The following is a 27,202-nucleotide window of genomic DNA, read 5'->3' as shown; positions in this document are numbered from 1 at the left end:
GATCACTGAAATCCATGAGTTGGTGAAATGTTACTGCCTCTTCAGATGAAGACTTTTGAAGAGGTGGCCTTAAATACAGCCAGGGCTTGGTGGATCATAACCATTCCTTTAGAGCAGCAGTGGGCTGTCATGTAACTAATACAAATAAAAGGTCATCCCTTTGGGTCTACTTGATGTGACATTCGAGTCCAAACAATTAGCTCACAATTCTATGAGCAGTGAGGTTTGTGAATTTTCTGAGTTCACCCACTTGTCTGTTTCCCTGCGTCTGTGCTGGATTTTCTATTTGTTTCATTGTGTCTGAAAATGAATACCCTGGACAGTCCGACCCTGCTGGAGCCCAGTGCCCCGGCGGCCGAGGGGATTTGATTGCTAACATTCTAGTTAGGGAGATGGATGGCATAAAGGATGTTTGATGGCTGAGCGATCCTATAGATAACAAGCACAGGAAGCAAGAGTACGTGATGATGACTGAGCCCATGGAGGCCTGTGCAGGTTTTTTTAATATGTCTCTGCTAAAAACCTTTGTACACATATTTTAGGTCCTGTAGAATTGTACATATGTGTCAGAGGGCTTCTGTGAGTATTTAAATCTGCAATAAAATTCACTGTTAGAGATGGGTCCTGATCCTGTGGTGTCTGCTCCACAAGGCAGACACCTGTTGAAGGCCATGTGTGTGCCTCAGAAAGGGCAGGTGCCCAGGGGTAGCTTGTAATGATCCCTCCCAGTGGCTGGGAATGTGTAATAACTTAATTGCAGCTATTTTATATGCATAACTAGCAGTCATGGCCTGTCTTAATTTACATTTATTTTCTCTCAGGAGATTTGTGGCAAGAGCAGTTTATTAAATACAAAGTACTGCCCAGTGTTAGATGTGGTGCTTCAGGTCAATGGCAAAGTCTTTCTGGCTTGCAATTTCATTCCCTGTATATAAATAAGGGTTGTGTTAAATACTTTTGACCATTGTTCCCTTACTGATAAATCTGAAATCAGGAAAAGTAGACAGGGTTAAATAGAGCCTTGGCTCTCGATGTACCCAGTAAGGAAGAAAAAGTTCATTTGCAGCTTAAATTGCCTCAAGACTGAAACACAGAGCTCAGGCTCAGCGTTGTCTCATTTCCTTCACTTCGGCTTACAGTTAAGCACTTTTTATTTTCTTTTATTGGTAAGTGAACTTTATTTCTCTGAGATGAAATTTGTTACAAAACCCAAGGGGCTGATTCACAGCTATTTCACAATCAATTAGCATCTTACCCTGTGTATTTTTCTGCAGGATCCCAAATATTATGGTAATGCTAACCAAAATATTGTAGATAGCTGGAACATTCTCTGAATCAGCAATGCCCTGAAACTTACAACCTTGGAAATTAGAGGTATTAGTTTTAGAGCAGCAGGCTGGGAATACATACTGGGATTTTGCTGATTTTCTAGGCTTGTCATAGTCTGATGCTGTGGTCATTTTTCTGACAAACTTCATGCTGGATCTTTGGGTGCTCGTGAATCCCATGGCTTAGACTCACACACTTAGAAACACAAAATCCTCTTCTCTAGGGGTTTCGATTCACCTGCTGAGAGTGTATCTAGAAATAAAAGAAACAAAAAAAAGAGATTTGCCTGGAAGTAAGGACTACAAATTTGGAGTGTTAGAAATTACTACATTTTTTCTTTTTATTTTTTTTTAAAGAATACTGTCACTAGAAATAAACTACTTGTTGCTCACCCTCTCCTCTTTTTCAGCTTTCACTCCTTAGAATAATGCTATCAGACTGTCTTGTTTTCTTTAATGTAGCCATCTGCACTGGTCTGGATACTTAAAGCAAGAGTTAAGTAGGGTGGACACTGATGTTAAGTCAGGTAGAGCTCATGTGAAAAATGTCTTACAATCAGATGAAAGTTTGCAAATGAGACCCCTAAGTCAACAAAACAGGCATGAGCTTTCTGTTCTTGTGCAGATCTGTAGATTCAGATCTTGCTTGTGCTAATCTTGTAAAGCAATAAAATACCAGAAATGCAAGAAGAATTTAAAAGTGGTGAAAAAGGCCAAATGTAGGGGTAAATGCAGATACTGCAGATACTGCTAAATGCAGTGATAGGAAGGTAAACATATTTTTTTTAACATATATATTTTTTAACATATATATTTTTTTCCCCTCATAGAATCCTAGACTATTTCAGAAGTGCTAAAATTTCTTCAGCTGCAGATAAGGAAGGGCAGTATCCAGGGAGAGCCCAGGTGATAAGTGGGATCTCATGAGCAGTCATACAGTACTGGGAGGAACCACCTGTATCCTGGAGCCAAACCATGGTGACAGCAATGCATACCTAATTCAGAAGGCCTCACAGAACATCCTTTATAAAATCCACAACGTTTTCTCTCACTCTATAACAAAAGTGCAACCTGCTGCAAAAGACCAAAAGCTACCGTGTTTCACAGGAGAGGCTGCTTGTTCTGTTAATATTCTAGGATAAGGCAGAAACAGGCCATTTGTTGATTAAAATTCATGGATGGATGTAGAAATTAGACCAAATCCTATCCTTCAATGGGAAAAAAAGATTTCCTCAACACCCGGACTTGTGTGGTTGCCACCTCACGTGACATTCAGTTTAACCATGAACATGTGGCAGGATGTCCTAGTTAAGCAAATGAGTGTTCAATGCTCTTGGCTTTTGCAGCATAGCTTGTAGGTACCCTGGTCTTGGCTGTTCCCATCTCCAGTGCTCAGAGGAAAGTAAAATCCTTCCTGGGTGCTTACATGTCTTAAGCAACAGTGGGAAACAAAAATTCCTGGCGGACCCTTAAAGTGACAGTGACCTGACAGACACTGTAAAAAGACAGTGCCAGCAAATGTGGAAGCCGAGTCCTGCTCCGCAAGTGCCGTGCATCAGGGTGCAGCAGCAGCAGCAGCAGCATGCAATTCTGTGACAAGATGCCTTCTGTTGCAGTGGGTGTTCCCTGGGTGCATCGTCTCACGTTGGTGGCTGCAGGGAACGGGCTTCTTTCCTGAGCCTGACCTATCGCCCAGCACAGTCCTTCAGCTCGAGGTCTCTGTATGTCAGGTCTGGCCACGCAGCAGGTCAGAGATTTGCTGGCTAACATGCGTAGTACCTCAGGGTCAGCAGGAAAGGAGCTGCACCCATACTGCGTGTGAGACAGAGATCCCACTGCTGACAGGAGTCAGATCAGGACTTCTCAGTTGAGAACAGGTCTGCAACATGCAACTTGCGTCCGTAAAAGGCTGCGTCTTCTGGGCCCCTTGTGGTCAAGAGTAGAACGAGCTCTATTTTAGTTGTCAAGGGAAATTTGGCCGTATGAGGGGCTGTGTGCAAGTGACACATTTGCTAAGGGGCGTGTTGTGTGTGCACGCCAGCCTGTGGCCCAGCTGGGCCTCCTGGAAGCTCCCTGTGTGACACTATAATGCACTAACTCAGAGGAGGAGCGCTTAAGAGACCTCTGAGGTCCGTGGCAGAAGGAGGCATCTGCCGGGTGAGATTTACTCTGTCTTTTGCAAGCTGAGAGCTGAGACACCCAGCAGGGTGCTCTGCTCCTCTGCAAACTGCTCCCTGTTCTTCCTTCCTCCCAAGTGATGGCAGTAACAGATCCTGTGGTTCGACTGACTGGCTGGCTAGTGCAGGTTTCCCAACGTTGGAGCTCACATTCCTCTCCTAAACGCAGAGTCATGGGGACAATACTGGTGTGGAGGCCCCTCTAGTACAAACATTTTTCTTTAAATGAGTTGTGGTAGGGGTAGCAAATGGCCTCCATTGTAAGCGAGGTGGGCAAAACTGGGGAGGACTGCATTTACAGACCAGTTTAATCACATGGATGGAGCAGTGTGTTCACCTCTCCTCCTTGCTGGGTCATTTCCACTTTGAGCTCTGCAAACAGACTGTCTATTGAGCAGTTAGTGTTCAGTGCTGAATATTCAATACTAGACTCTTGTTTTGGTGAGTCTTAGGCAAGAAAAAAAGGAGGAGGAAAGAAGACTTCTCTTTTTTCTCATGTTCCCTCCCTGAGTTTGCTTTGCATATTGTTCAGAGGAGACTGGAGGCTTCTCAGAAAAAAACAGGGTTCTATGTTTAAAAGCACTGGTTTACTTCCATAGTACTTTCTAAGGTGAGGGAAGAGGCTGTGTGGAAGGGGCTAAATTCATACAAGTTTATGAGTTTGTAAGTCTAGGCACATGGGGACTGAGTGAAGACATATATGGCTGTAAAATTAATGGCGCAAGAAATGCTTGTTCTGTATATGCAGATTAGTTCTGAGAGGTACCAGTCTTTGTGGGAGTATATTATGATGATTTATTGATGTCCACTCTGCTAGTTTTGGTAAGCAGATACTCTCTGGGTGTATGTTGAGACCTGAAATGAATTTGTTTCTGTTGTTAGTGCTGTTATTTTCTCACAAAATTGGCTGTGAGCAATGGAGTGGCTGCATCCTTTAACAGTAGAGAGCAACTGTTAGGTTTGGAATAGATGTGCATAAAGTGAGGAAAAGTGTCTACCATCTGAATAAATGCAGTCTTTCTTTGGTGCACACTCTTCTTCAGTCAAGTGATTCTTTCTTTCTTACTGCTGTGGTTACATCCTGATGCATGACTTTCCTTTGCACATATTTGTCTGTCTATTTTTTCTCTCTTGTTCTTTCAGTCTGCCTGACTGGATGGTGTTTCTTATGAGACATATTTACTATTCCTTCAGGAGTTGACCTTTTTCTTCTAATTTTAAAAAAGTCTCTATAGTTACTCTTTCCTCCTGTGCTTTATTTTTGACCATAGTTGTTTCTTTTTCATTCATTGTTTTGTTTCCTCTCCTTTCACTTTTCACCTCCTTTCCAACAACCAGCCTTCTCCCTTTTCTCTCACCTCCCTGAGCCCTACAGCCCCATGTTTCTTGCATTTCTCACTCCTCTCACATCTTTTCATTTGTCATCTTTGTGGCCTGTTTTACTGATGTACTACCCTTTCTGTGTCAAATTGGCCTGTCTGCTTGGTTCACCAGCTCTGGAGGCAAAGAGAAGCATTTCATGGATACTTTGTGCAAATCCTGTCTCTCGTTGAGTCCCAGGCTTCCTGTTCAGCTAAATAACTCCAGCCTTGTGCACTGGTGAAGCAGAACTGAATGAAAGATTTGAGGACACCGTGTCTTCCTCATGCATACTGGTGAGCTGAGGGACCATGAGCTGAGGGTCCATGAGCTGGGAATGTTTAATCCTAGAGCTAGTGTGCAGAGACTGCTGTAGGAGTATAAGAAATGTTGTGATAAGTGCCCGGAAGTGGAGGCCAGCCTCATATGAGCTCTCTAGTGTGCCTCATGTTAATTTTAGAGCATAAGAAGTTAATGAAATCTGGACCAGAAGGGGCATCAAGAGACTGTCCTTTATTCTAGGAGAGAAGAGGATCATAGAATCATAGAATGACTCAGCTTGGAAGAGACCTCAGAGATACCTACTCTAAACTCCCCACCATGGGCAGGAACACCTCACAATTGGACTTGACTGCTCAAGGCCTGGGACTGGCAATTAGGAAGGGACATGTTTGCATTTCCTTGGAAGGAAGCTTTGCAGCTAAATTTGAGAAAGTGATAGCATTTACATTGGTTCAGACAGCAGATTCTGAACGACTGGAGATCTATCATATGCCATGTTGTAGAAGCATGAGGGTGTGCTCTGCTATATGTGGAGCTGGTGCTTGGAAAGCACGTGATACGTGTGATTATCCTACTGCTGGAAAGATTGGCTGCACATTGCACACCCATGTGTCCTTGAGAGGTGAATTTGTGATTCTTGTGTCTGTAGCTTAAATGACCCCAGGTGACAGTGAGGAAAAGTCAGTTCACTGAAATTGAAAGAGGTGAGGTTCTCTTCCCTGTTAAATTAGGAATGGCCTTGATGTGACAAAAGCCAAGTGGATATTTACTGGTCTGTTGAAACTTAACTTTTCAAAACAGTATGATAGAGAAGTATGTTACTGGCAGAGGGAAAGGGTTCCTTATTTTCCATACCGAGTTGGAAATGCAGTAGCAGTACAGTATGTGATTCCAGAGAAGGGATGGATAGGACTTTGAAGTCCTGTCTGATACGGGTTGGAGGCTGCCCTAAGTACCAGAATCAATATGCAGAGAAACCTTGTATTCTAGGATTTCATTGTGCTTGATGTACATTTTCAGCTTCTTAATGAAAAATATTGTTGACAGAGTACTTCAACTGAAATACCACATTTAGATGAGCTTCTGCATAGTACATGGAGAAACAAGAAAGCAACATCTCATAAGTTCCATTTATCCTACCAAAGTATTCTAGGCAAATTAAAGATGATGACCTGTGCTGCTTTTCATTACACCAATTTAAACACAAGATGTCAGTTTTAAAATATAGCTCATCAGATGGGTTAACAGAAAATCAGTACGAGAAGGAAAGACCTGGCTAAACAAAACAAGAGCTCTCACAGATTCAACAGTAATTCTTTGCATTCTTATCATGATGCTCCACCAGAATCACGAGTCAAAGAAAAAAGGACAAAAACATTCCTGCCAGCATCTTGTAAGTGCTCAGGACCAATGTCCATTAACCCTGAAATAGTTCCAAGAGAACTGTATGCCAAGAAATGAGAACAAAAGAAAGGACTGCATCGAGAGTGCCTGACATTTCCCCCTGTTGGAGACAAAACAAAAAGTTAGATTAGCAAACAAAGCACTGAGGTATCTGGCAGCATGTCAGTGTAGCGGCTCTACCATCTGCACCAAGGCCATGTGTCACTGTCCTCCCTGAGGAGCAGGTCTCTTGAAAGAACAGAAGATGGCTATGCAGGACCAAGGAGGACACTGGCATGATTTTCTGCAGGCCTGAAGATGTTCTTGACAGCTCACGTGCACTGCCTGAATGATATGTAACTTGTCAGCCGATGGCACAGAACGAGGCAGCGAGGAGCAAACCTAAGCTCTGTGTGGCAGGTCCACTTTGACGGTCAAAGAGGAGCTGTTTTGTGATAGAGGAGTGTCTGTGTAATGCAGTAATCATAGAGAACAGCAGTTGGATGGTGGCCTTGATGTGGTCTCACAAATCTTTCATTTGATAATGGAGAGGAGGGAGACTACATCACCTATGAAAGTCTAAATCTTAGAAAAAAACCCACTGTGTGGTTAGCTGTCCCTAATAACCTATCTTGCTTGATTTTAGTTGATTTTGGTAGGTTGAATGCCTTTGATGGGAGCAGCTTGCCAAGACTTGCCAAGTCCTGTCTTGTTACAGGCACGTGCTTTCAGACATTGTGGTTCTTGAACCGCTTTGAATGTGCTGCTGTCACCAGCCCTCGCAGCACTCCAGCAGCATTACACTCCTCAGCTGGCAAAGGTACCTAGAACCAGTAGTGCTGTATTGCAAGGTGTGTGTGTGGGAGATTCAGAACATGAGTCCTCTGCTTCTAGTCAGAGCAGGTGTTAGGTGCAGCAGGTACTAGAGCAGGCTTTTAATAGCTTGAGGGTTAAACTTAAGGTTTATCTCCTAGTCATTACTCATGAGAGAAAGGGGTAGTCTCTTTTGTGTTTAAGGGACTGTCCTCATCAGTTGTCTTCTAAGTTGATGTGACTAATTGAACTAAGACATTAATGTGTTAAAAGATACAGTTTTCACTTCCACCAGTGAAAATATTAGTTGTACTAGCTCCTTTTTTCCTTTTTTTTTTTTTGCTTTACTTTCATTCATATTGCAATTAGAAATTAGGTTGGCAGCATGCTAAGGGATAGTCAAAGTAGGTTTGGTCACTATGAATTTAACAGCTGTAGAGTTCACTGTCCACAGCAATGGTGTCACACAGACAGCATGAACAGAGGCCTTTTGGGTGGTGGCATGTCTCAGACCATGTTCTGCAAGACAAGCTCTGCAGAGAAAAGCCTCAATGGATGGTGCAGATCTCAGCATTTATTCTGAGAAGGACAACAAAAGAAGCTGTCAGGGCAGTGATGGTTTTCCTTAAAAAACAAACCAAACTGAAAACCTGAAAAACAAATATCATCCAATCAACTCCACTGCAAAATTTTGCAGTAGATACAGTGTCTGGTTAGTGCCGTGGGCTAGCAAGCTAGAAATTAGAGGTTCATGATTTTCTGCCAGCCTCCTGAGCTTTAAAAGTACTTATTTTACCTGCTAAATCTGCTGTTTGCAACCACTTTCTCTTGGACTAACAGATCAGATGAGCAGCTAGGCAGTGTTGCTGGCCAGCTCAGTACTGAGACACTTGGCAGAGATACTGCAGGAAGAGATGAGTAACTCTTCCCTCTGAGAACAACAAGCAAATAACTCGGAGGGGTGCTAAGACTCCATATGCATGACAGGAGTTCCTCATTTGTCACAGGAACTGTAAAATTGCCTGTCACCACTTTTCAATACTCATTTTTCTGCTAAAATTTAGTGGCCCCTTTATTATTACCTATTATCTGTATTTTATGTATCTTTGCTCACAGTTGGTTACTATCTTTTTCTACATCTGTCTTGAGACCCCAGGGAAACAATTACAAGAGCAGCTGTGAATAGAAGTAAGGAGTTAGACTGTTGCAGCTGCACCACCCAAGCTGGTACATGGTTTAGGTAGTAGTTTGGGCCCTGGTAAATCTCTAATTCTTATTTCAGAGGTAGCTCTATTTCACTGACAAGCAAACTTCTGCAGAAGAAATGCTGGTCCATGTGCATCTCACTAAGTAAATTGTCATACTCATTGGCAAACTGCTTTAAAGTTCGAAGGGGCCAATCTGGAACTGAAGTTGTATGAGGAATTTCTATGCAACTGGCAGGGCTGTGGTGGAACAAGCATATGGTGGCTGTGTGAACTGATGTTGTGATTACCAAAAGCTTTATCTTTCTAGGCCGTGTGGTTCTCATCTCATACAATTTAGAGAAACAGTGATTCACAATTATGCCAGTGGTACCAGCACATCCAAATCAGAGGATATGGCATAACTGGGGAAAACCAGAACTGTTAGCACCACTGTAGGGTACTGAGGTGAGGCAAAGTGCACCTCAGAGCAGATGACCACAGACTTTCATTCTGCCTGTAAAATCTCTTAATCTTTCTTCACAATGGACGGATGTGCCCATGGGCTGCATCCAGCAGTTCTAGGTATGATCACCTCCCAGATGTGCAGGAGCAACCTCTCCATCTGCTTTTGCTATCCTGCTTGCATGCCAAACAGGACATGGTGGCTCTTAAAGGCTAGAAGATGCTGTGATTACTGGTTGTGCTAATACTGAAGCAACTCTTGCCCCTCCTGGCAGGACAACAACTGCAGAAGCTACTGCAGGCTAGAGTCAGGCCCATCTCCTCTTACCCTCTGCAGAGTGGAGCCCAGGTGGCTCTCACACAGCTCTTGTTGTGGCCATGCACATGTGAGAGCAATGAATGCTTTCTTGAATGCAGGGAGTAATTATTTCATTAAATACACTGGAAGTATACAGGTGCCTCTTCTGTGTTCTCTCAACTGAATCTCTGTAAAGAGAAACCTTTCAAAGGTCTTCCAGGAGCTAAGCCTTTCCTTTTGAAGGAGATAACATGTCAAGGTAATCTACCATCAAAGACATGTTTAAAAAACAGTTCATGCATCTCTTTCTTGATAGTTCATGAAAGCTCCTGTCTCTGAGTAGGTCTCACATGTTTGCCTCTATTTTGGGAGGCCTGCCTTCTCACCTCAGTGTTTGAGGTACCATACACAAAAAAATTTGCTTGTCAGTGTGAAGAAGAGAGCCTTGGTGGGGACAGGGGGAAGTCTTGCAGGCTATTGTTCTGCCAGCTTTTGAAAACAAGCTTGGTCTAAACTTCAGTTGTTAGAAGTGTGGTGGGCACATTTAATGGAAGAGGAATACTGTCATGACTGATGTTCAGTGGATATGTCAGTCTTAGTAAGATTAGAATCAAAAAGAGAAGAGGGAAAATGAGGGCTAAAAGTAGTTTAATGGTTCTTTTTAGTCCATCTTTCAGCACATCATTGGGAACAATATATATTTTTGGTTTCTGTCACAGTAAATGATTCTGTCAGAAAACTGATGCTGGAAAAATGATAGTAATTTGAGTAGCCACCTTTTTTCCATCATGCTGGAATCCTGCAGAAGATGCAATGTATTCAGTGGTGTAGAAAATGATATAACAGAAGTTGTAAGGCTGAAGGACATAGTGTGCTTCATTACAATTCACTTATGACCTTTGTGAAGTTAAAGAGTTGATACAGTATGTAGAGGTGCATCTTCAAAATGCTGTGTAATGCATCTTGTTTGCATTCTTTGCTAATAGGGCTGTAATAGTTTCTCTGCTGTGTCTCAGTACACTCATCAGTATGTGACTACAGTGCATATTACTACTAGATATTAATTAACCTGTTTATTTTACCTGGATTGTTGTTGGCTAGTGCTGATCCTTGCTCAAACCACTGTGCTGGTATATAACTGAGGGTGCAGTACGCTGGCACTTGGGATTTGAAGAAGTCCCAGAGAGCAGGGAGGGGAAGTGACTTAAGACCTGACAGACTGAAAATGCACTGAGTAAAAGTCTGTCCTGTATGGGACAGGATGCGTTTTCTTTTGCTCTCACAAGCACTTCATACTAGAAATCTGAGGTTTATACATGCCGTGTTAATGATTCATCATTGTTATCAGGTCTGATACATACTTCTGCTTAATCACCACCTGAACTCTCCATTATTCTGTAACTCCTCCTGATGTTAAATCTTGTCTGTGAGAATTTTGTAAGGTCCAAGCACAATCATTTAGGTTTTAATCATGTAAAACCTGCCATACCATGTGCTTCAGTGCTTGTCTAGAGCAGTGGTGTAGTGTGATTGATGTCAGTCTTGGGAACAAGGATTAAATCTCAGCCTGGGGACACCAGGAGGTAGCCACAGGTCTGTTCCTCAAGCTCTGCAGCTAGATTGCCTGGGACAGGCTTCAGTTCATCCTGGTTGTACACCTGTGTCTCATGAAGACAAGAGGTCATGAGATGTGTACAGGGCTCTGCCTAGTGGGTTTGTTGTGCTGGGGCAGCATATAATGATATTAACACTGAAAGAACTTACGAAAGTCAGATTTAGTTTGGGCTTTTCATTTTGTTTGCTCTGGCCCTTTCTCTTTTTTGTTTTGTTTTTATTTTATTTTTTTTCCATTGTTTTGCTTTCTTTCAGACAGGTTCTAGTATATTTGAGATGTGCAGGCTTTTGGAGGGAATATCTTAAATTTGAACAAAACCATGATTGTATTTTTTTTAAACAACTGAAGGCATTCTTATTAATACTGGGAGCTAAAAGTTTTGTAAAAACTTTTTTCTTTATATAGACAGAAAAAAATCTACTAGTAGGTGAAGATATTTATTAGAATATTTATTTACACTTGTATCAGTTAGCTTATAAATACAATCTTTAAATAGCTACTTGGTGTTGCCACATTTTGTCATCTACCAAATAATTTGCCACAAACTTCCTGACATTTTTGCTGAAAAGAGTTAGTTTGCTTCATTCTTTCCTGCCAGACAGGTCGTGTATCTTTTCAGGCTTGAAGAATTTCTATCAGCTATTTAAATGCAAGGCCACAAAGACAAAGCCAGACTCAGGCTGCAGTGAGCTGAACTGGGGTGATTCAGAACCAAAGGAGTTGCAGCACATAATTAAACAGTGACTGCACCTACTCCAGAGAGTTTATATCTTGCGGTGTTTATACAGAGTTTATAATTTGCTTTGCCAGTGAAAAAGGAGTGTGTTATATGCACAGTTATCAGAGACAGTGCATCACTGAGGATGGTGAAAATTGCTATTCAGTGACACTTAAAAAGTTTCTTAATCTACTACTTTAGGCAGGGAACATGAGTAAAGATGGCTGCTGCCAGTTCCCTGCTGCTGAGGGAAGAGGATGCTTCCCAGCTTCCCAGCTCTTGGTGCTGGGAGGAAAAGAAAGGGCAGAGCTGGGCATCGGTCTCTCCTTGGCGCTAACGGCAGCCGGCTTTGCTTTTACTCCCTGCAGCTGGGCTCAGAGCCAAGGGAATTATATACAGCCATGGCTGTGTGCTGAAAAGAGGAGGGAGGAGGTAGGGTAATCTTTCTCAAAGCTTCTCGCACCTCTCTCTGATGTTATCCTCGGCAGCGAGTTTCTCTTCACCTCATAGTGATCTATGAGGATCCAAGCTGCTGTCTGCCAGCTCACAGTACTAAAACAGGAGAAGAGAGATGCTATTAGCTCAGATTTAGCTCGATAAAACTAATCTGGCATGAAGCTGCCATATCGTTGTGTTGGCCCTTAGACAAGGAGGTGGTAGCCTCCTCCTCCCCCCCCAATGCAGCTGAGCAGCGTGAGGAGGGAAAGCCTTGAAGTGAGTCACTGCAGGCTTGTTAGTTTGTAACTGAGCAGAAGCTGATTAGACAGCAAAAGGTCTCGCTGGCGAGTTTCACGTTTCGGTGTCACCAACCTTTGAGCAATTTTTGTACAAGGACATGTTGAATTCGAAGAAATATCCTGAAAAAATCTATTGACAGCAAGAGTTGGTTTTGCTGATTTTTCAGAGAGGCTGCCTTTGGCTGCTCCTTTGGCCAAAGGAGCAGGCAGCATGGCCATGAGGCTTTGTAGACTTAGGGCAGATTGATGGTGGATGAGGAAGACACACACAGGGATGTGCTTGCACCCATGAAGATAGCACAGCATGTTCCTGCTGTGAATACAGGCAGAGGGAAGGGAACGGCCTGGAGCTGCCACAACCTCTTGTACACTGCCTGAAAACCAGAAGCACACAAAGCAACAGTGCTTGGAGACTTGCAGCAGAGCCTGGAAATCAGTTCTGAAGGGGTCTCATCAGATCCATTCTGTAGTCCTATGTGTATGCTGTTGGCCTTTTGTTTGCCTGGCAGGGGAGAGTGTGTGTGCAGAGCAATATACACAAGTTTGTGCAACTGCCTGGGTTTAAAAAGCATTTTTCTGCAGGATCTGTTTGGCCGTGACTATTCATATATTTATTTTTGGCATCTAGTGCTGAAATAAGTTATACCAACTTTTGCCTTCTCTAAACCAGATGGGCAGCTTTCCCAAGACACTGGGCTTCTGCTTTCTCTTCAAGCCTGCTGCTGTGATGGGCTTTCTCTGGCTGGTAGACAGCTGCCTGCACTGTGCTGGTAGCCTCATGTGTCTGGGGAGTAGCTTATGAAAAGGAATCTGCAGCCATTTCCATGTCTTTGAAGGTGTTTCTGGCTCTGGCAGTTTGCTGACAGTGAGGTCTGTTTCCCCTTATTTTTTGTGCATCTCTTAACTCAGTGGGCTGGTTTCCTGTCATAAGGTGTGGGGTTACCTTGCAGCCTTCCCACCTATCCCTTCCTTTTCTTGCTTTGACTATAGGAAGCTCTGTGAGCATAAGTTCACTTCTGTCCACATGCATATTCTTGAGAAATAATCTTATGAGGGAGGTCAGTTTATTGTAGCCATGTCCAGGGACTACAGGCAAATTCAAGGATTTTATATTTTATACTTTGTTCAAGGAAACACACATGAAGGTGCAACTTTTGCCTTGAAGTCCCATAACAGTAAATTCTGCTGAGCCTGATAGATTCTCTGAAGTCATCAGGGGGATGCATGCATGATACAGCTTCCAGAAAGAGTAGCAGAGTCAAATCAGTGTAACGCTGTACCTCATCTGACTGGTGGGAATAAATTGGAAATGAGAAAGGACAGGAGTGGCTCAGTATGCACTGTGGAGTGGCAGAGGTCTGAGTAGTTTGGTGGCTGCTGACTCACTAGTAATACCTCTGTGGAAAAGATCTTGGTAGGGCTGAAAACTCCACCAGTGTGGATGGGATAGTGGGACTGGACTTCAGAAAGTGCAGTTTGAACCCCACTGTAACAAAAATCCACAGGAATGTTACACACATTAAGAGTTCTGTCATAACCAGCGAAAACGAGTATGTAAGTCTTTGCCATACTAAGATTTAGAAATTAATGCAATTAAGTTTCAGTTGGATAGGTTTTGTTTTGTTTTTAAAATGTATTGTGTGATGAGGAGGGGAAAGCATAGCCTCTGTTGGAAAAGAAGCCTCTGTTATTTAAACCACACCAAAAAAGAAACTGAAAAGCAACAGCTAAGTTCAAAAACAAGAAAGGATTTTCTTGCTAAGTAATGTCAGACTGAGCCTGTTTTAACACAAACGCTGCAGTACACAGTTTGCTGAAAACTGGCACTTTGTTTAGTTTTATATATTATGTTTTAAATTTTTTTGTGCAAAGACAAACGAAAAAAGAGCATCTTTGTTCTTTTGCAGAGAGTTGGATTGAACGATGTCTCAATGAAAGTGAAAACAAACGGTATTCCAGCCACACCTCTCTGGGGAATGTTTCTAACGATGAAAGTAAGTAACTTGTTCACACTTTAAATCAGTAACATGTCCCTGTGCTGATTTCCTGATATTTAAGTTGCTACATCTTGGGAACGTTTTTATTGCTGTGCAGTTTGAAGGTACAAGTCACTTGACACATCCAATAGTTGTGGCTGGTTTTGAGTTTTTCTTTTTTTTTTTTTTTTTTTTGGTTTTTTTTTTTTTTTTTTTGGTTTTGTTTCTGGAATATTTGCTGTTTTGCATCATTTAAAAGGAAGTAATACTATCTATTATATAAATAACCAGAAGAATTTGACTGTCACTGAATAAAGCTTGGATGACCTCTCAAATGTGCTGTTAGTGTTAGCTGAGTAAAATCATCTGGTTTGCTTTTCACTGGTCAACACCATGTAGTTGAAATACAGGAAAAATTGTGCTGTTTTTTCAATATTGCTGTATCAAATCATACATGTAAAATCTTTAAGAACTAAAAAAAAGATCAGTTTTTAAAAAAATCACATACTGAATCATGATATTGCTTCCTTTTTAGTCATAGAGAGGAATAATAGTACAATTTAAACCAGTTATAGAGAGGAATACTCTAGTAGAATTTAAACCAGTTATTTTTTTCCTATCTCTTCTAGTTATAGTAATACTAGATCTTGATTTTTTTTAATTAAAAATACCCCAGAATACCTTAAAACAACCTGTTTATTTTTTTAAATTACAAGACAAACGTTCTTTTACCATTTAATTTTCTCTGTCTATGCAATTTCTAGTATACTTAATTTGCATAAACCAAAATATTCTTCACTTTCGTTTTCGTGCCTGGGCCTCATATGTTAGTTCATATGACAAGATATTAATGCATATTGAATTCTTTAATTAAGAAAGTCTCACATTTTTATAATATTCAAGGACATAAGTTTAGAAAAAAGTATATTTAATAACTTCTGAGTTGCTGAATGATCCCTTTACTTTTTTTCATTTTAAGTAAACTTTTTATTCTGGTTTAAGTAAACATTTTATTTTGATATCACAACAAAAGGAAATGCCCTGCAGAGGTGATTTAGTGGATCATGAAATTTGCTGTATTGAGACCCTACTCTTATTTACCCAGGGTTCTCTTTTGAGGCAATAACTCCTCAGAAGGATAAAGGAAGTGTTAGAAACATTGTGTTTATTCACTACTCCCAAGCTAAGAAGAGCAGACAAGAATCCTTAAAGATGGCCAATAAAACCTGGACAAGTTTCTGTTTGTTTGGTTTTTAAAATGAAGGAATGGAAAATTAGTTTCTCTTTAAAATTGTAGTGAAAAAATAAAAAGCATCTGCTCATTGATTTACATTTAGTGACAACCTATGAGACATGAAATTCATTTCACTCTGATGCTACTGAGAAACTGATGGAAAGAATCTGTAATGAATGAGATGTGACTTCAGACTCTTAAGAGGATCGGAATTCAGGATTCTGACTTCAGTGAGCTTTTCCTTAGACTTGCAGCTTAAAACAGTCTTGTCAAGGGAATTACATAGTACTACTAGTCTACATTAAAAAAAAAACACCACAACATTATAATGTCATAATTATAAGTTTTCTTCTGTGTTCTGTTCTAGATCTGTTCTCCTAATTATGTAATAGCAAAACTAGCAGTAGTTTATGTGCTTTCAGTTTAAACATGAACATGAGAAAACTTCCACATACCTAGGGACAGTAAATGGATTTTCATGAGTTAGAAAGAACAGGTATTTCAGACAATGGCATTGAGAAGATAGGATGGTTGCTCATTTTGTTTTCTGGCACAGGAATAAAGGGGCAAGCAATGAAAGGCTGCAAATTCAGAACTGATAAAACAAATGTATTTGTGTGCAGAAGACACAACGGAAACCCAGCTGATTTCATCTAGTTTCCTTCTTAATAGACAGTTCTTCCCCTGTGCTTATGCAGCGCAGACAAGAAAATCAATCCACCTGAAAAGTCCTATTTGATTTGGGGGATGAGGAAGGAGAAGGGACAGGGTGAGGAGGTAGGAAAGAAAAAGAAGCCATGTGCAGAGTGCCAAGAAGACCAATAATCTGTGACATCCAGAAGAAACTGCAAGTGTCATCTTAGAAATCATTGTGCTATGTGCTCCTTTCCAGTGCTCCAGTTTTCTAATGTTTCTCTAACAGTGCCCTCACTTCAACCAAGAAGTTTCCAAACATTGTGTCACTCTTTGTCCAGCCTCTGTTGTGCATTTGCAAACAGCAGGAGACCAAACGTTTTGAGAAAACCTGCATAACCCTGTTTGAATTCTTCAGAGTGGTGGTCAAATTGCTGTTGTCAGTGGTGTTCCAGTTGTCATCAGCAGCCAAAAGAAGGTGTTGTCCATCTTTCTCCAGACTTTTTTTTTTTTCTCTAAACACATTAGGTAGCTTTTGGCTGGAGTCTACCATTGAAAATGTGGTTTTGTTGTTGGTTTTGTTGTTTGGTTTGTTTTTTTTGGCCTTGCATTCAGCAATACTGCAAGAATTTACACTGTGAACTGGTAGCATTCTAACTCAGTATCATGCTTGCTCTTGTGACTATTTTTTCCTGGATACAGTTCTTAGGGTTTTAGGGCAAGAATAATAACATTGCTGGTCTCCTTTTCTACAGATGAGGTATGCTTCAGGGCAAGGGGTCCTTTGCAATCTTCTGTTCTCATCCGGATACCTTCTTGAGCATGCATTACATTGTGAGGGGAATCAGTGACTCGTAGCTGTGGATTCCCATGGTCTCACTGCTTCTTGAGGCAATTCTTACCCTCTCAGAACCTGTCTTCACTTGGAGTTGTTCTGCTTACCGTCTTTAAGGCAGAATGCTTATAGAGGTGCTTTGCATAACTGCTATTATCTCCATGTCTTGCTCAAAGAAGCAAGAAATCCCTTGAGCTGGACTTAAAACTACACAGTAGAATTATTTGAGGTTAGTACTGAGAGTTCAGGGAAAGCCACAAACAAGTTGCAAACAGAATTCTTGTCCGGTGGCTTTGAAACAGAATTTTTAAAGGAAAAAAAATGGAGCTGGTAGTAAAGAAACTTCCATGGAGTTTGGGACAGGAAAGGTCCTTTGATATCTGTGAGAGTCAAGAAATACTGTTTTTTTTCTAGTATGTTGATAATCCCAGGTTTGAATCTCTTTGAAGGCCATCTCCATGCTGGGAGTTTTACTTGCAGCTATCTAAGCTTGCAACCTGAAATTGTCCCAAGCTTTCAGTTTAGGATGGGTACTGGCTTTCCCAGCTAACCAGGTACCCTGAAGATACCTCTTGATTTCACACACAGAGGTTAGGATTTCTGCACCTTAGTTAGGTGAGGGGTTGTATAGATCAAAGGCTTTCAGCTTTTCCAATTCTAGTCCCCCTAGCAATTTACAGCGAGGTAGAAACCAATTGCATACTGAATTTAAAGCAGTGGATAGTAGGCTTTGGCACTAGCAGGGAAAGATGTATGTTGCCCAGCCAGGCAGTGCTCTACCCCCTGCAACGCCTTCCTAAGATGAACCATTCACAGCTATCTCCCTTCCACTTTCACGTTCAGGAATTGTTGGGAGGCTACCACCTGCTGGGCACCCACCGGGTTTGGCAGGCAAGGGGCCAGCCTGCCTGTGGGTAAAGGAAGCTGCAGCATCCTCTGTGCCTCAAGTCTCAGGAGCTGCCATAACTCCTGCGTGTTCTTCTCAGTCCTGCTGTCTATTTTTTCCCTGACTAGAGTGACCAGGAAGACACAGCAAGATGCAAGACTGGACTGGGATCTGGTCAGGACTCTTGTATTTTACCCCTCTATGGCAGCTATGGGGCTGCCCACTTGCCCTTCCAGCAGGTGCTCTTGCATCTCCAAGCCAGGCTCTCCTGCACTCTCTGTCACCTGGAAAACCCAGGAAGCTCTTCCCTCTACAGAGCAGGGCAGCCATGGCTGCCATCTCTCTCCCAAACCTCTCCTCAGGGATGACCAAAGCTGGGCAAGCTATTTTTATGGTACCTGTGTCATCGGTTTTGTGGAAGTCAATCACTGTTAGTTAAGGGCAAGAAAGAAAAAGCATTTGATGTTGTGAGAAGGGATGACCCTGGCTATTTTATCCACCCAAATTCCATGCTGCACAGCTCTGCTTCCCACTATGGAGAAGTGGTTTGTCCTGCCACTTGCCTAGCTGGGGGCTGCTGTGAAGTGTCAGCAGCTTGCAGCAGCCATGGCTGCTCAGCATTCAGGCCCTGTGCGCTGAAGGTTTGTTGGATGCTGACCATTTGTTTAGGAAAAACAAATGAAAAACACAATTTAAAAGTGATTTGAAATGTGTATGTTGGTCCTATGGGCTGAATAAAAGCGAGGCCCTGAAAGGCAGGCAAGGAGTGTGCAGTCCAATAATTAGAGGCCCATTGTTATGCAGATGGAGAAGAGGGGCTGTGCAGTGTCTGCGGGTAACTGTAAATCTGAATTTTCCTGACATTCAGAGGACCAGCCTTGCAGGCTAAAGGATGTTCAGTTAACACAACTTGCCCTATATGTAATGGAAGAAATATGTGGCGTGAGGGCTGAAGACAGCGTTTTCCCAAGTGGGGTTTTGTTTGTGTGCATCAGTTCTGCACAAAAGACCTCCCAGTGGGGTTTGATGTTCAGAGGAGATAGCCTGACTCCCTTAAGACTCAGCACCCTAAAGGCTCACTTCTGAAAGTTCATTGTATTAACAAATGAAACTTGCAGCATGGTGTATAGGTGCAGTGCTTTACCTCATTTTTTAGGTTTCAAAGCTTTCTACACTTAATACTTCCATCAGGGACAAAGTTGTTAAAAATATCAAACCGTGTTTGATACAACAGTGTTTGCCACTGCCATGCAGTTCTGGAGGTGTTGATTGTGCTTCACCTTTCACCTGGGAATGTTCCATATACTTTGCAAATCACAATTGAATAGGAATTATTCTATTCATACTTCTAAATTGTTTTAAAAGAACTAATCTGAACTAGGAAGACTGCAGTATTTTAAGAGTTTTATTTTAATTATCTTTTTTCTTTTAGTCTTTTGTTCAAATTCTTGGAAAGTTGGCAAATCAGAGTCACCTTGGAGACAGTTAATGAGGAATACTATCAGCAAAAAATATTTGAAAAGCAATAAAGTAAATTTTTAAATTTGTGGTTTTCTTGTTCAGAATTAATCTTTGTAAATTTGCAGATATCTAGTGTGCATCATACATTAGGATCACAACGGTGGATGAATCACAGTAGATTAAATGCCTCATCTAATGCAAAACTTGGTTAAGGCAACTGTTCTGTTAAAGCAGATGAAAATGTTTTTTACGTTCTGCCATGCTGCTAGAGGTCTAAGAGTTACTTTTTCATATAAATTTATCATTTCCAATGCCATTATTCCTATACACTACCCTGCTCTGGCCATCAGTGATGTTTACAAGGTTTATTGCTTTATGCAGCACCTACTTATGCTAGTTTAGGGAATATGATTATTTACATTTCCACAATTTAGCCAATATTTTGAGAAAGCTTTGGCACTTAAGAATGTTTGGTTTCCTTTTTTTTTTTTCCCCTTACCAGTTCATAAATGCTTCATAAATTCCTACTGAAATGACTTTTTGTTTGTTTGTTTGTTTCATAACAGATGAGGAAAAAGAAAATAATAGAGCATCAAAACCACACTCAACTCCAGCTACATTGCAATGGTAAGATGCCTTTAAAAAAAAAATCAGGAAAACCTGTTAGTGTTTTTTCTTATACTTTTCCCAGTTCAAGTGAATAGAGCTCTTGGTCATCTCACACAGTTCTAAAGATACTTCTAGTGGATATGTTTAATCTGCTTGTAAGTATCCTGTACAGCATAGATATATGTACATTAATGAGTTTCTTAACTCTTGCAGGATTTGAATGTAGGAAGTCTCTGATAGAATTTAGATCTACTTAGCTTGTTTGCCACCCTTCCAGATGGTGATTTTTTTCTTTGTCATGATTGTTTATTACAAAAAGAAAACTAGTACTGAGATTTTTTTTTCTCACTCATATTTGCTTCAATGTATGATGAAGCCGACTTTTACTGACTCTGGTACTGAAATGAGATCTCTGTAATTTAACAGAGAAGACAATAAAAGAAGAGAGCGAGTTTTAGGTTTGATTCCTTTCCTAAAAATCTCCTTGAAAATTTAGTGGGGGGTAATAAAGAAGGAGTAATTAGGAAGAGATGAAGAGAGGACAGGGAGAGGAAAGCTTGTGAATCTGCTGTGCTATGAAAAAATGAACAAGTGCTGTTCACTGTGATTTATAGCAGTATTTTAGGCTGCACGTTCTGTCATGTTACTTATGCTTCTGATAGTCTCAGAAGTTTGGCTGGTTTTCACTTTTCCCTTAACTTACATTTTTATGCTTGTTTACCTTTCTTAATATTGTAATTGACCAAGCAGCTTTCAGGAGGTTCCTTGTATCTGTAAGAAGGGAGCTGTGTTACAAAGAAGGCTCAAAGCATGCTTATCTGAGAAAAAAAACCCATACTTTTTAGCTTAAGTCTTAAAGAAAGGCCTTTATTTCACCTGTAAGTACTTCTCATAGTTTTCTGGATGAAAAGAGAAGATTATTGGCAAAAATGTGAGCTTTTTACCAAAACACTGGCAAAATTTGTTTTCTGCTTCTGTCAGTCTCTTGGGAGGTCTAACTGAACAAAGAGTAACTCGTTCAGTGCATTTTACCTTTTCACCTCCTGTGAAATTCTGTGATTCTGTAAAATGCACATAAAGAAATCAGGATTGTTTTCTCTCGACTGGCTTTCTAAAGCTGAACAATTAAATTCTAGATTTAAAAAAAATTCCTAGAGCTGTGGGCTGATTTAGAGTAAGTTGCCCTAAGTATTCAGTATTCTGCCTTGCAGAAACATGCAGATACTTCCAGTGCAAATAAAGAGATGTGCAAACGTAAATGAAGACATTTAGTTCTGAACTATTGTTTCTTTGTACCTACTTGTAGCACAAAAGTGCTGTTCTTCCGAGTTCATGAAAAGTGAGTACAGAAAGGGAGTGACTACAGACAAATATTAAAATAGTGAAATGTCATAGAGGTATTTCATTATTTTCTATTATTTGCTCACACAACTTCAACACAGCTGAAACAGGATAATAATGAACTATCTAGCTAAAATAAAATAGCAAGTGGATCTTACCAGTTCCAAAATCAGAACAGTGTTTGTTTTGCAGTAGAGTCAGTTAAGAGTCTTTTCCACAGGAGCAAATAACATAGTAGCCAAGAAGTCAGAGTTAATTAGAACATGCCAATGATACTGTTCCCAACAGAGAACATGCAAATACTGTAAACAACCTTTTGCCAAATACTTTTGAGCTTCCTAGGTCATGAAGGCTAGGAAATCCCTAAACTCCTGGGATATTGAGCCCTGCTGGAATGCAGCATGCAGGCTAATGCTCATTCAGCAGTGTTTGCAATAGAAACCCAGAATTTTGATTCTGAAAAAAGGCTGCTTGAATCATCTTCCCTTCACTCTTGTTAGTGTATTGGTTTACTACCTGTCAGCTGTTTTATTTTTCTTACTCATTTAGGTAGTACAGACATTCTCCCGTTTTAGTCTTTCAGAGCATTTTCAATTTCCTGCATTCAATTTTTATCACAAAACCCCCAAAAAAACTCCAAAACAAACAAACACCCCCCCCAAACAAACAAATAAAAACAAAACAATCAAGAGAGGGAACAGAAAGCAATTTTACAGTTTAATTTCTGTAGCTGGTGTCAAACTAAATTATGTGACTGTCTCATTTATTAATAAATCTGTAGGTGAAAGTTTGCCACCACAGAACAGTTCTGTAGTGGTTTCCATATCCTTTTCAGCATACGTACTGCAGCTTTAAACAGGTATTTCCTGGGGAAACTGCTACTGGGTTTGGTACACTAAATAAAATGACAAGCTGCAATCAGCTGTAAGCAAAACAAGCTAAAGCAGTAAACTGGAAACCCAGGCCAATTAGCATTGGGTTATTTGTATTGTGGTGGCACATAGCAGCAGGTCAGTAAGCTGTTGTGGTCAGCACTGTACTAAATGTGGCACTGAGCTCTTCATGTAGGTTTAGCCTTACATGTTTGACAATTGGCCTCAAACCAAGTTCTTGCACAGACAAGAAGGGCAAATGACTAAACTTACCTTATTATGCCTTGGATAAGAGTGTGTCCTACCCTCTTACAGGAATCTCTAGTCCGGACTCAAGTGGTGGAAATGGAAAGGTAAATTGTTGACCAGATTTCAGGGTAAAGTACCTGACTTGTCAAATGGAAGTACCACAATTGTCTGCAGTGTCTGGTGTCTACCATGTGTGTCTGGTCACATATTTACTGTTAGATGCATTTACAGCTAATGAAGGCAAGGGACTGTTGGAAAACAGAAGCAGAGGAAATGTCAGTAGCAAAGGGAAAAAAAAAAGCTGGGGGGGTAGTAGTAGGAAGAGTGAAGCAAGACTTAAGGGAAATACATAAATTTTGTCATGTGGTTCCTATTACCATTGCCTTTATTAGTTATTTCTTGTCTGACATCTTGATGAAAAGAGTGAACAGCATCAGTCCCACAGGGATTTATCCTAAATGCTCACACCTCTTCAAAGGCAAAATACATTGAGTGCTACAAACGCAAGGGAGGAAGACGTAGCTGAAGGTGCTAAGAGGCATGTCTGGATGACTATCAGCCTGGCTAAACATCCTTTTCCTGGAAACAGGAATGATGTTTTTGTTTCCTTTCATTGGTGACAGAAAATGAAGTGAAAGGCCTGGTAAATGCAGCATTACTGCCAAATACATCGTAACTGGGAAGCTACATGAGCTTGAATTTAACTGTTAAAGCATGAATACACCAATACCTGATATCCTGTGCTTGTCCTGTGTTCTTATCTTCCTTATTATCTGTAAAGCTGTAGCTTGCTAAACACTTGGCTCTTAAAAGTTCGTGATTATTTAATTGGTGAACTGTTTGACCAAATAGTAAGTGTGAAAATTTACTTTTGAGATGTGTGTATGTCTGCTTCTCCAAAGACAGAATTATTCAAACCACAGACACCTTACTCCTTGCAGTGGTGGCTTACAGTGTAGGAGTTCCAAATAATAACAGTATTGTGAAGCTAAAGTAAAAAAACTATTCTATTTTCTGTGACATTTGTAAAAAGAAGTAATAAAAAAAGAGGATGGTTAACATCGCAGTTGTTATGTTGCCTTCATATGTAAAAAAACCAAATCTGTAACAACTATGACTACTACAGACGTGGCTCTGCTATAGGATAACCTCATTTAATCTAGAAGTATGTAAGTGTATAAAGAGGGAAATAGTAATAGGGACAGATAAAATTGTAATTCCTGTGGAAGGATTAAGGGGTTTATTGCTGTATTGCAGTGGTACAAAAGGTCTCATTGTGAACTACTGGGTTTCACATGGCTTTATTAGGACATTAAAAATGTTTTTTATATATATATATATTATTTCTGATAATGATTTGCTAGGTAGAAGATTGAGTTCATTATCTTTCTACAATACTGTAGAATGAAGCTGAATTCAAAATATGATAAAGTTGTTAAATAAAAGACAGGAAAATAAAAGAAGTGGAGCAAGATGGGATTTTGATCATTAAAAAAAAATAGTTCAGGTATAATGGAGCATTGTTCAGTGTCAGACTAATGACTCTCTGTGAAAGAGAGGAGAAAAAGAGAAAAATTCATCAGATATGAACAGAAATAATTAACTGCTTTTCTTTCTGTCCTGTATTGGTCACGGAAGCTGACATTCCAATTAGCAGCTATAGTATACAAACGAACTCTCCAGGTTTTGAAAAGAGGTTTTGTTAAAGCGCCATGAATTTGAGGAAAGATGCCGTGATGATATTTCTGTAGAAACCAGGGAAGAATAGATGGTGCCCATACAAACTGATTCCATTCATCTAGCCAGATATCTTATTAAAATAGTTTGCAGTCACAAATGATCATGGTAACTGAACTGGAAGATAGGTAGGTCCTGCAAAAGGCAGCGAAGGAGAGAAGCTAGATATCTGGAAGGTGCTCTACAGCTATCAAATGGTGGGGGCTTATTTACTGTAGAATTGGAGCTTTTGAGAATATGTATTAATTTTCTAATACATTTATGAAGAAGTTGCACCTACTACCTTCTCCTAGCCAGCAGGGCAGACCAGCACACATGTAACTATGTATGCATACAAGTGACACCACAGATGACAAGACTAATTATGGTTTCAAGTTAGGTGTGTGTGTTAAGTGTATATTGAACTTTCTTTGATCAGCAACCATAAAAACATAATTTCAAAGAAATGTTTCTTCTAAATTATAGTTTTATAATGAGTCCAGTTTCAGTTTAAAGGTGAAGCATTTACCTATTCACATATTTGATGCATAATTGAAAATGTTATAGTTGTTTGCAGGTGTAAAGGAATAATAATAGTTTCTGCAAGGCAGAGGAGAATGTTATTTCACTATTTTATTCAGCATTGCATTCAGATCATGCACTCTTTTTTTCACTTTGTCCATAAACAATAACTAGAAAATATTATCCAGATACAATTTTGTGCACAAATTTGAGTATTTGCAAATAACTTTCCCTAGCTACATCTGCTTCCTCAAGGTAAGGAATTGCACAGCTGGACCAAACTGAAGAGTGTCACAAATCAAAGGTGACCTTGTTCTGTGAAGAATGAGATAATGCTTCCCCTCAGTGAATATTTATTGTTTTGTACTGGTACAAACATTTGTTTACTGCAGGATGCTTTTAAGGTATAGCAGATTACTAGTATTTTTTTTTCCCCTAAAAATAACAGTTTGGACCATGACTAAAATCCAGTATCACTCTGCTGGCCTCTACTTGCCTCAGAACTCACAGACTATGTTTTTGTAAGTAAATATGAACCAAATGATGCAATTAAATGTTATGGAAGTGAATTGGAAAGAGCATTTAGGAGCAAAGCAGAGATAATTCAGTAGACAAGCAGAAGCCAGAATGTTTGGTCTTTGCATACTGTTTACCATACAGGACATCCAACATACTTGCAGTTCTCTCTGTTTGTTATTTTCTTTTTAAGGCTGGAGGAGAACTATGAGATTGCAGAAGGTGTTTGCATTCCTCGAAGTGCTCTCTACATGCATTACTTGGACTTCTGTGAGAAAAATGACACACAACCTGTTAATGCTGCCAGCTTTGGGAAGGTGAGTCTAAACCTCAGTGTGATGCCTTGAGCTGTCACCTGGTTCAGGTGACTCTGGATTACTGAAAATAATTAAATCATCATTACTGCTAGAGACAGAGGTATATGAATGAATCTCTTCTTCAAGGTATTGTGCAAAGTCTAAGATTTAAGTATTTTCAGATTGGAATAATTTCTAACCATGACAAAGCTCCAGAATACATGAAATGTTTTTATGACTTCAGTCCCCAGCCTTGCTGACAGTGGCATGGTATGCAATATTGGCAGCTTGGATGTCAAATACAAGCCAGTGTAAACACATCTGCATTGTGACCTGCACTGCTTTAACAAATACATACTTAAAAAAAAAAAAAGGGAAAAATAGCAGCCTTTGAATTCCTGAGCCTGTCTGTGACATTCTTGAAAGCATGATACAGAGACACCTGAATGATATCAGACCACACTGGCACATATTGAAGTACAGTGCCTCCAGATTCAAAAGTCCAGAAAGCATCTGACAGTGTTTGTATGGCACTGCAGGTACAGTCTACCACATTACCTTTGCACTGTTTCCTTCTACTTCCACGTTCCTGTCCAGCTCTAGTAAGAGACACTGTGGTTAACTCCAGACTCACAGTGCAGATGTACTGTTAGCTCAGAGGGAGCTGCGTGTTGTCCAGATGTGACCAGTAAAGCTCTTTTGCTATACACCACTAGCAGATGTTACATGATCTGTGATTCTGTGACAAAGTTCACATTTTGGATTCACTGTTCAGAAGATGTTTTCCACTCAGTGAAAAATAGCATGATATTTTTGTAGCTTTTACATTTTTTGCTTAAAACAGAAATTTCACTAGAGAATGTGTCACAGGCCTTTAAAACTTGTAGGCTGTGGACAAAACAAACTGTAGAGTTTGCAAGTGTTTCTGAAATGACTGCAAGCATGAATTTAATGCTGATTGGCCTGCAAGCTATTCTCTTCCAGTGTTTGCAACATTTCTTCTATAGAAGTGTTGAGCATTCAAAGAGGGAAAAATGTTCCTAGGTTAAGTGCCTGTGTAAAGAGTAGGAGAAGGAGAATAATGTATTTAATGAGGTGTAATTTGCTGTAGTGAATCTTTATGTAAGCAGTTTGGCAAGGCAAGTAAAATGCACCATTGCTGTAACATTACTATGTTGTGTCTTAAAGACCTACTGTAGCTGAGTTGATTCTGTGTTAGGCTTCTGTTTAAAATGCACTGCATAAGTGTGAATGAAATTGTTTATTGTACATATTATAGCTACCAAGTGGTATGCATGGTGGCAACATATAACACATTTGGAACATGGGTAACATTTACATGCTGCTGCTTTTGCTATGAAATGCTTTTCTGAAAATATTTAATCAGAACATAGGGACTTCAGCAATTTTCAGCATGTGGCAGTCTTGTTACAGTGCACATTACTCCATCCTCCTTCTCCCCTGCCTTTCAAACACACACTTGGTAGGAGTACCTTGATCTAGCAGGAGAGAGAGTGTTTTGCATACAAAAATCATGGCATTCCAGAGCTTTTTTTTTTTTTTTTTAATGTGGTGTTATCCAAATGTTTTCCACTTGGTTGCAATAAAGTTCTGAAGCAGTGATCCATGAAATTTGTTTTCCCTTTTTGTGGAGAGGAAACCATGGAAGACCATCCTAGTACTGTCTAAACTAGTGC

General features: G+C 40.3%; 1 protein-coding gene across 1 annotated transcript in view; it reads left to right on the top strand.

Moving 5' to 3' along the window:
• Window positions 1-3,096: 3,096 nt before the first annotated feature.
• The window catches only part of RFX4 (regulatory factor X4), a 75,513-nt gene continuing 51,407 nt past the window's right edge, over window positions 3,097-27,202 (top strand). Inside the window, exons 1-6 of the mRNA XM_054386834.1 lie at window positions 3,097-3,146; window positions 7,189-7,349; window positions 11,310-11,327; window positions 14,267-14,353; window positions 19,951-20,011; window positions 25,403-25,526. Coding sequence (XP_054242809.1) covers window positions 3,097-3,146; window positions 7,189-7,349; window positions 11,310-11,327; window positions 14,267-14,353; window positions 19,951-20,011; window positions 25,403-25,526 — 501 coding nt within the window. The remainder of the gene's footprint in view (window positions 3,147-7,188; window positions 7,350-11,309; window positions 11,328-14,266; window positions 14,354-19,950; window positions 20,012-25,402; window positions 25,527-27,202) is intronic.

This window comes from Indicator indicator, chromosome 14 (genome assembly GCF_027791375.1).
Source record: "Indicator indicator isolate 239-I01 chromosome 14, UM_Iind_1.1, whole genome shotgun sequence".
NCBI classification, from domain to species: domain Eukaryota; kingdom Metazoa; phylum Chordata; class Aves; order Piciformes; family Indicatoridae; genus Indicator; species Indicator indicator.
This window is presented reverse-complemented; position numbering and strand designations above follow the sequence as displayed.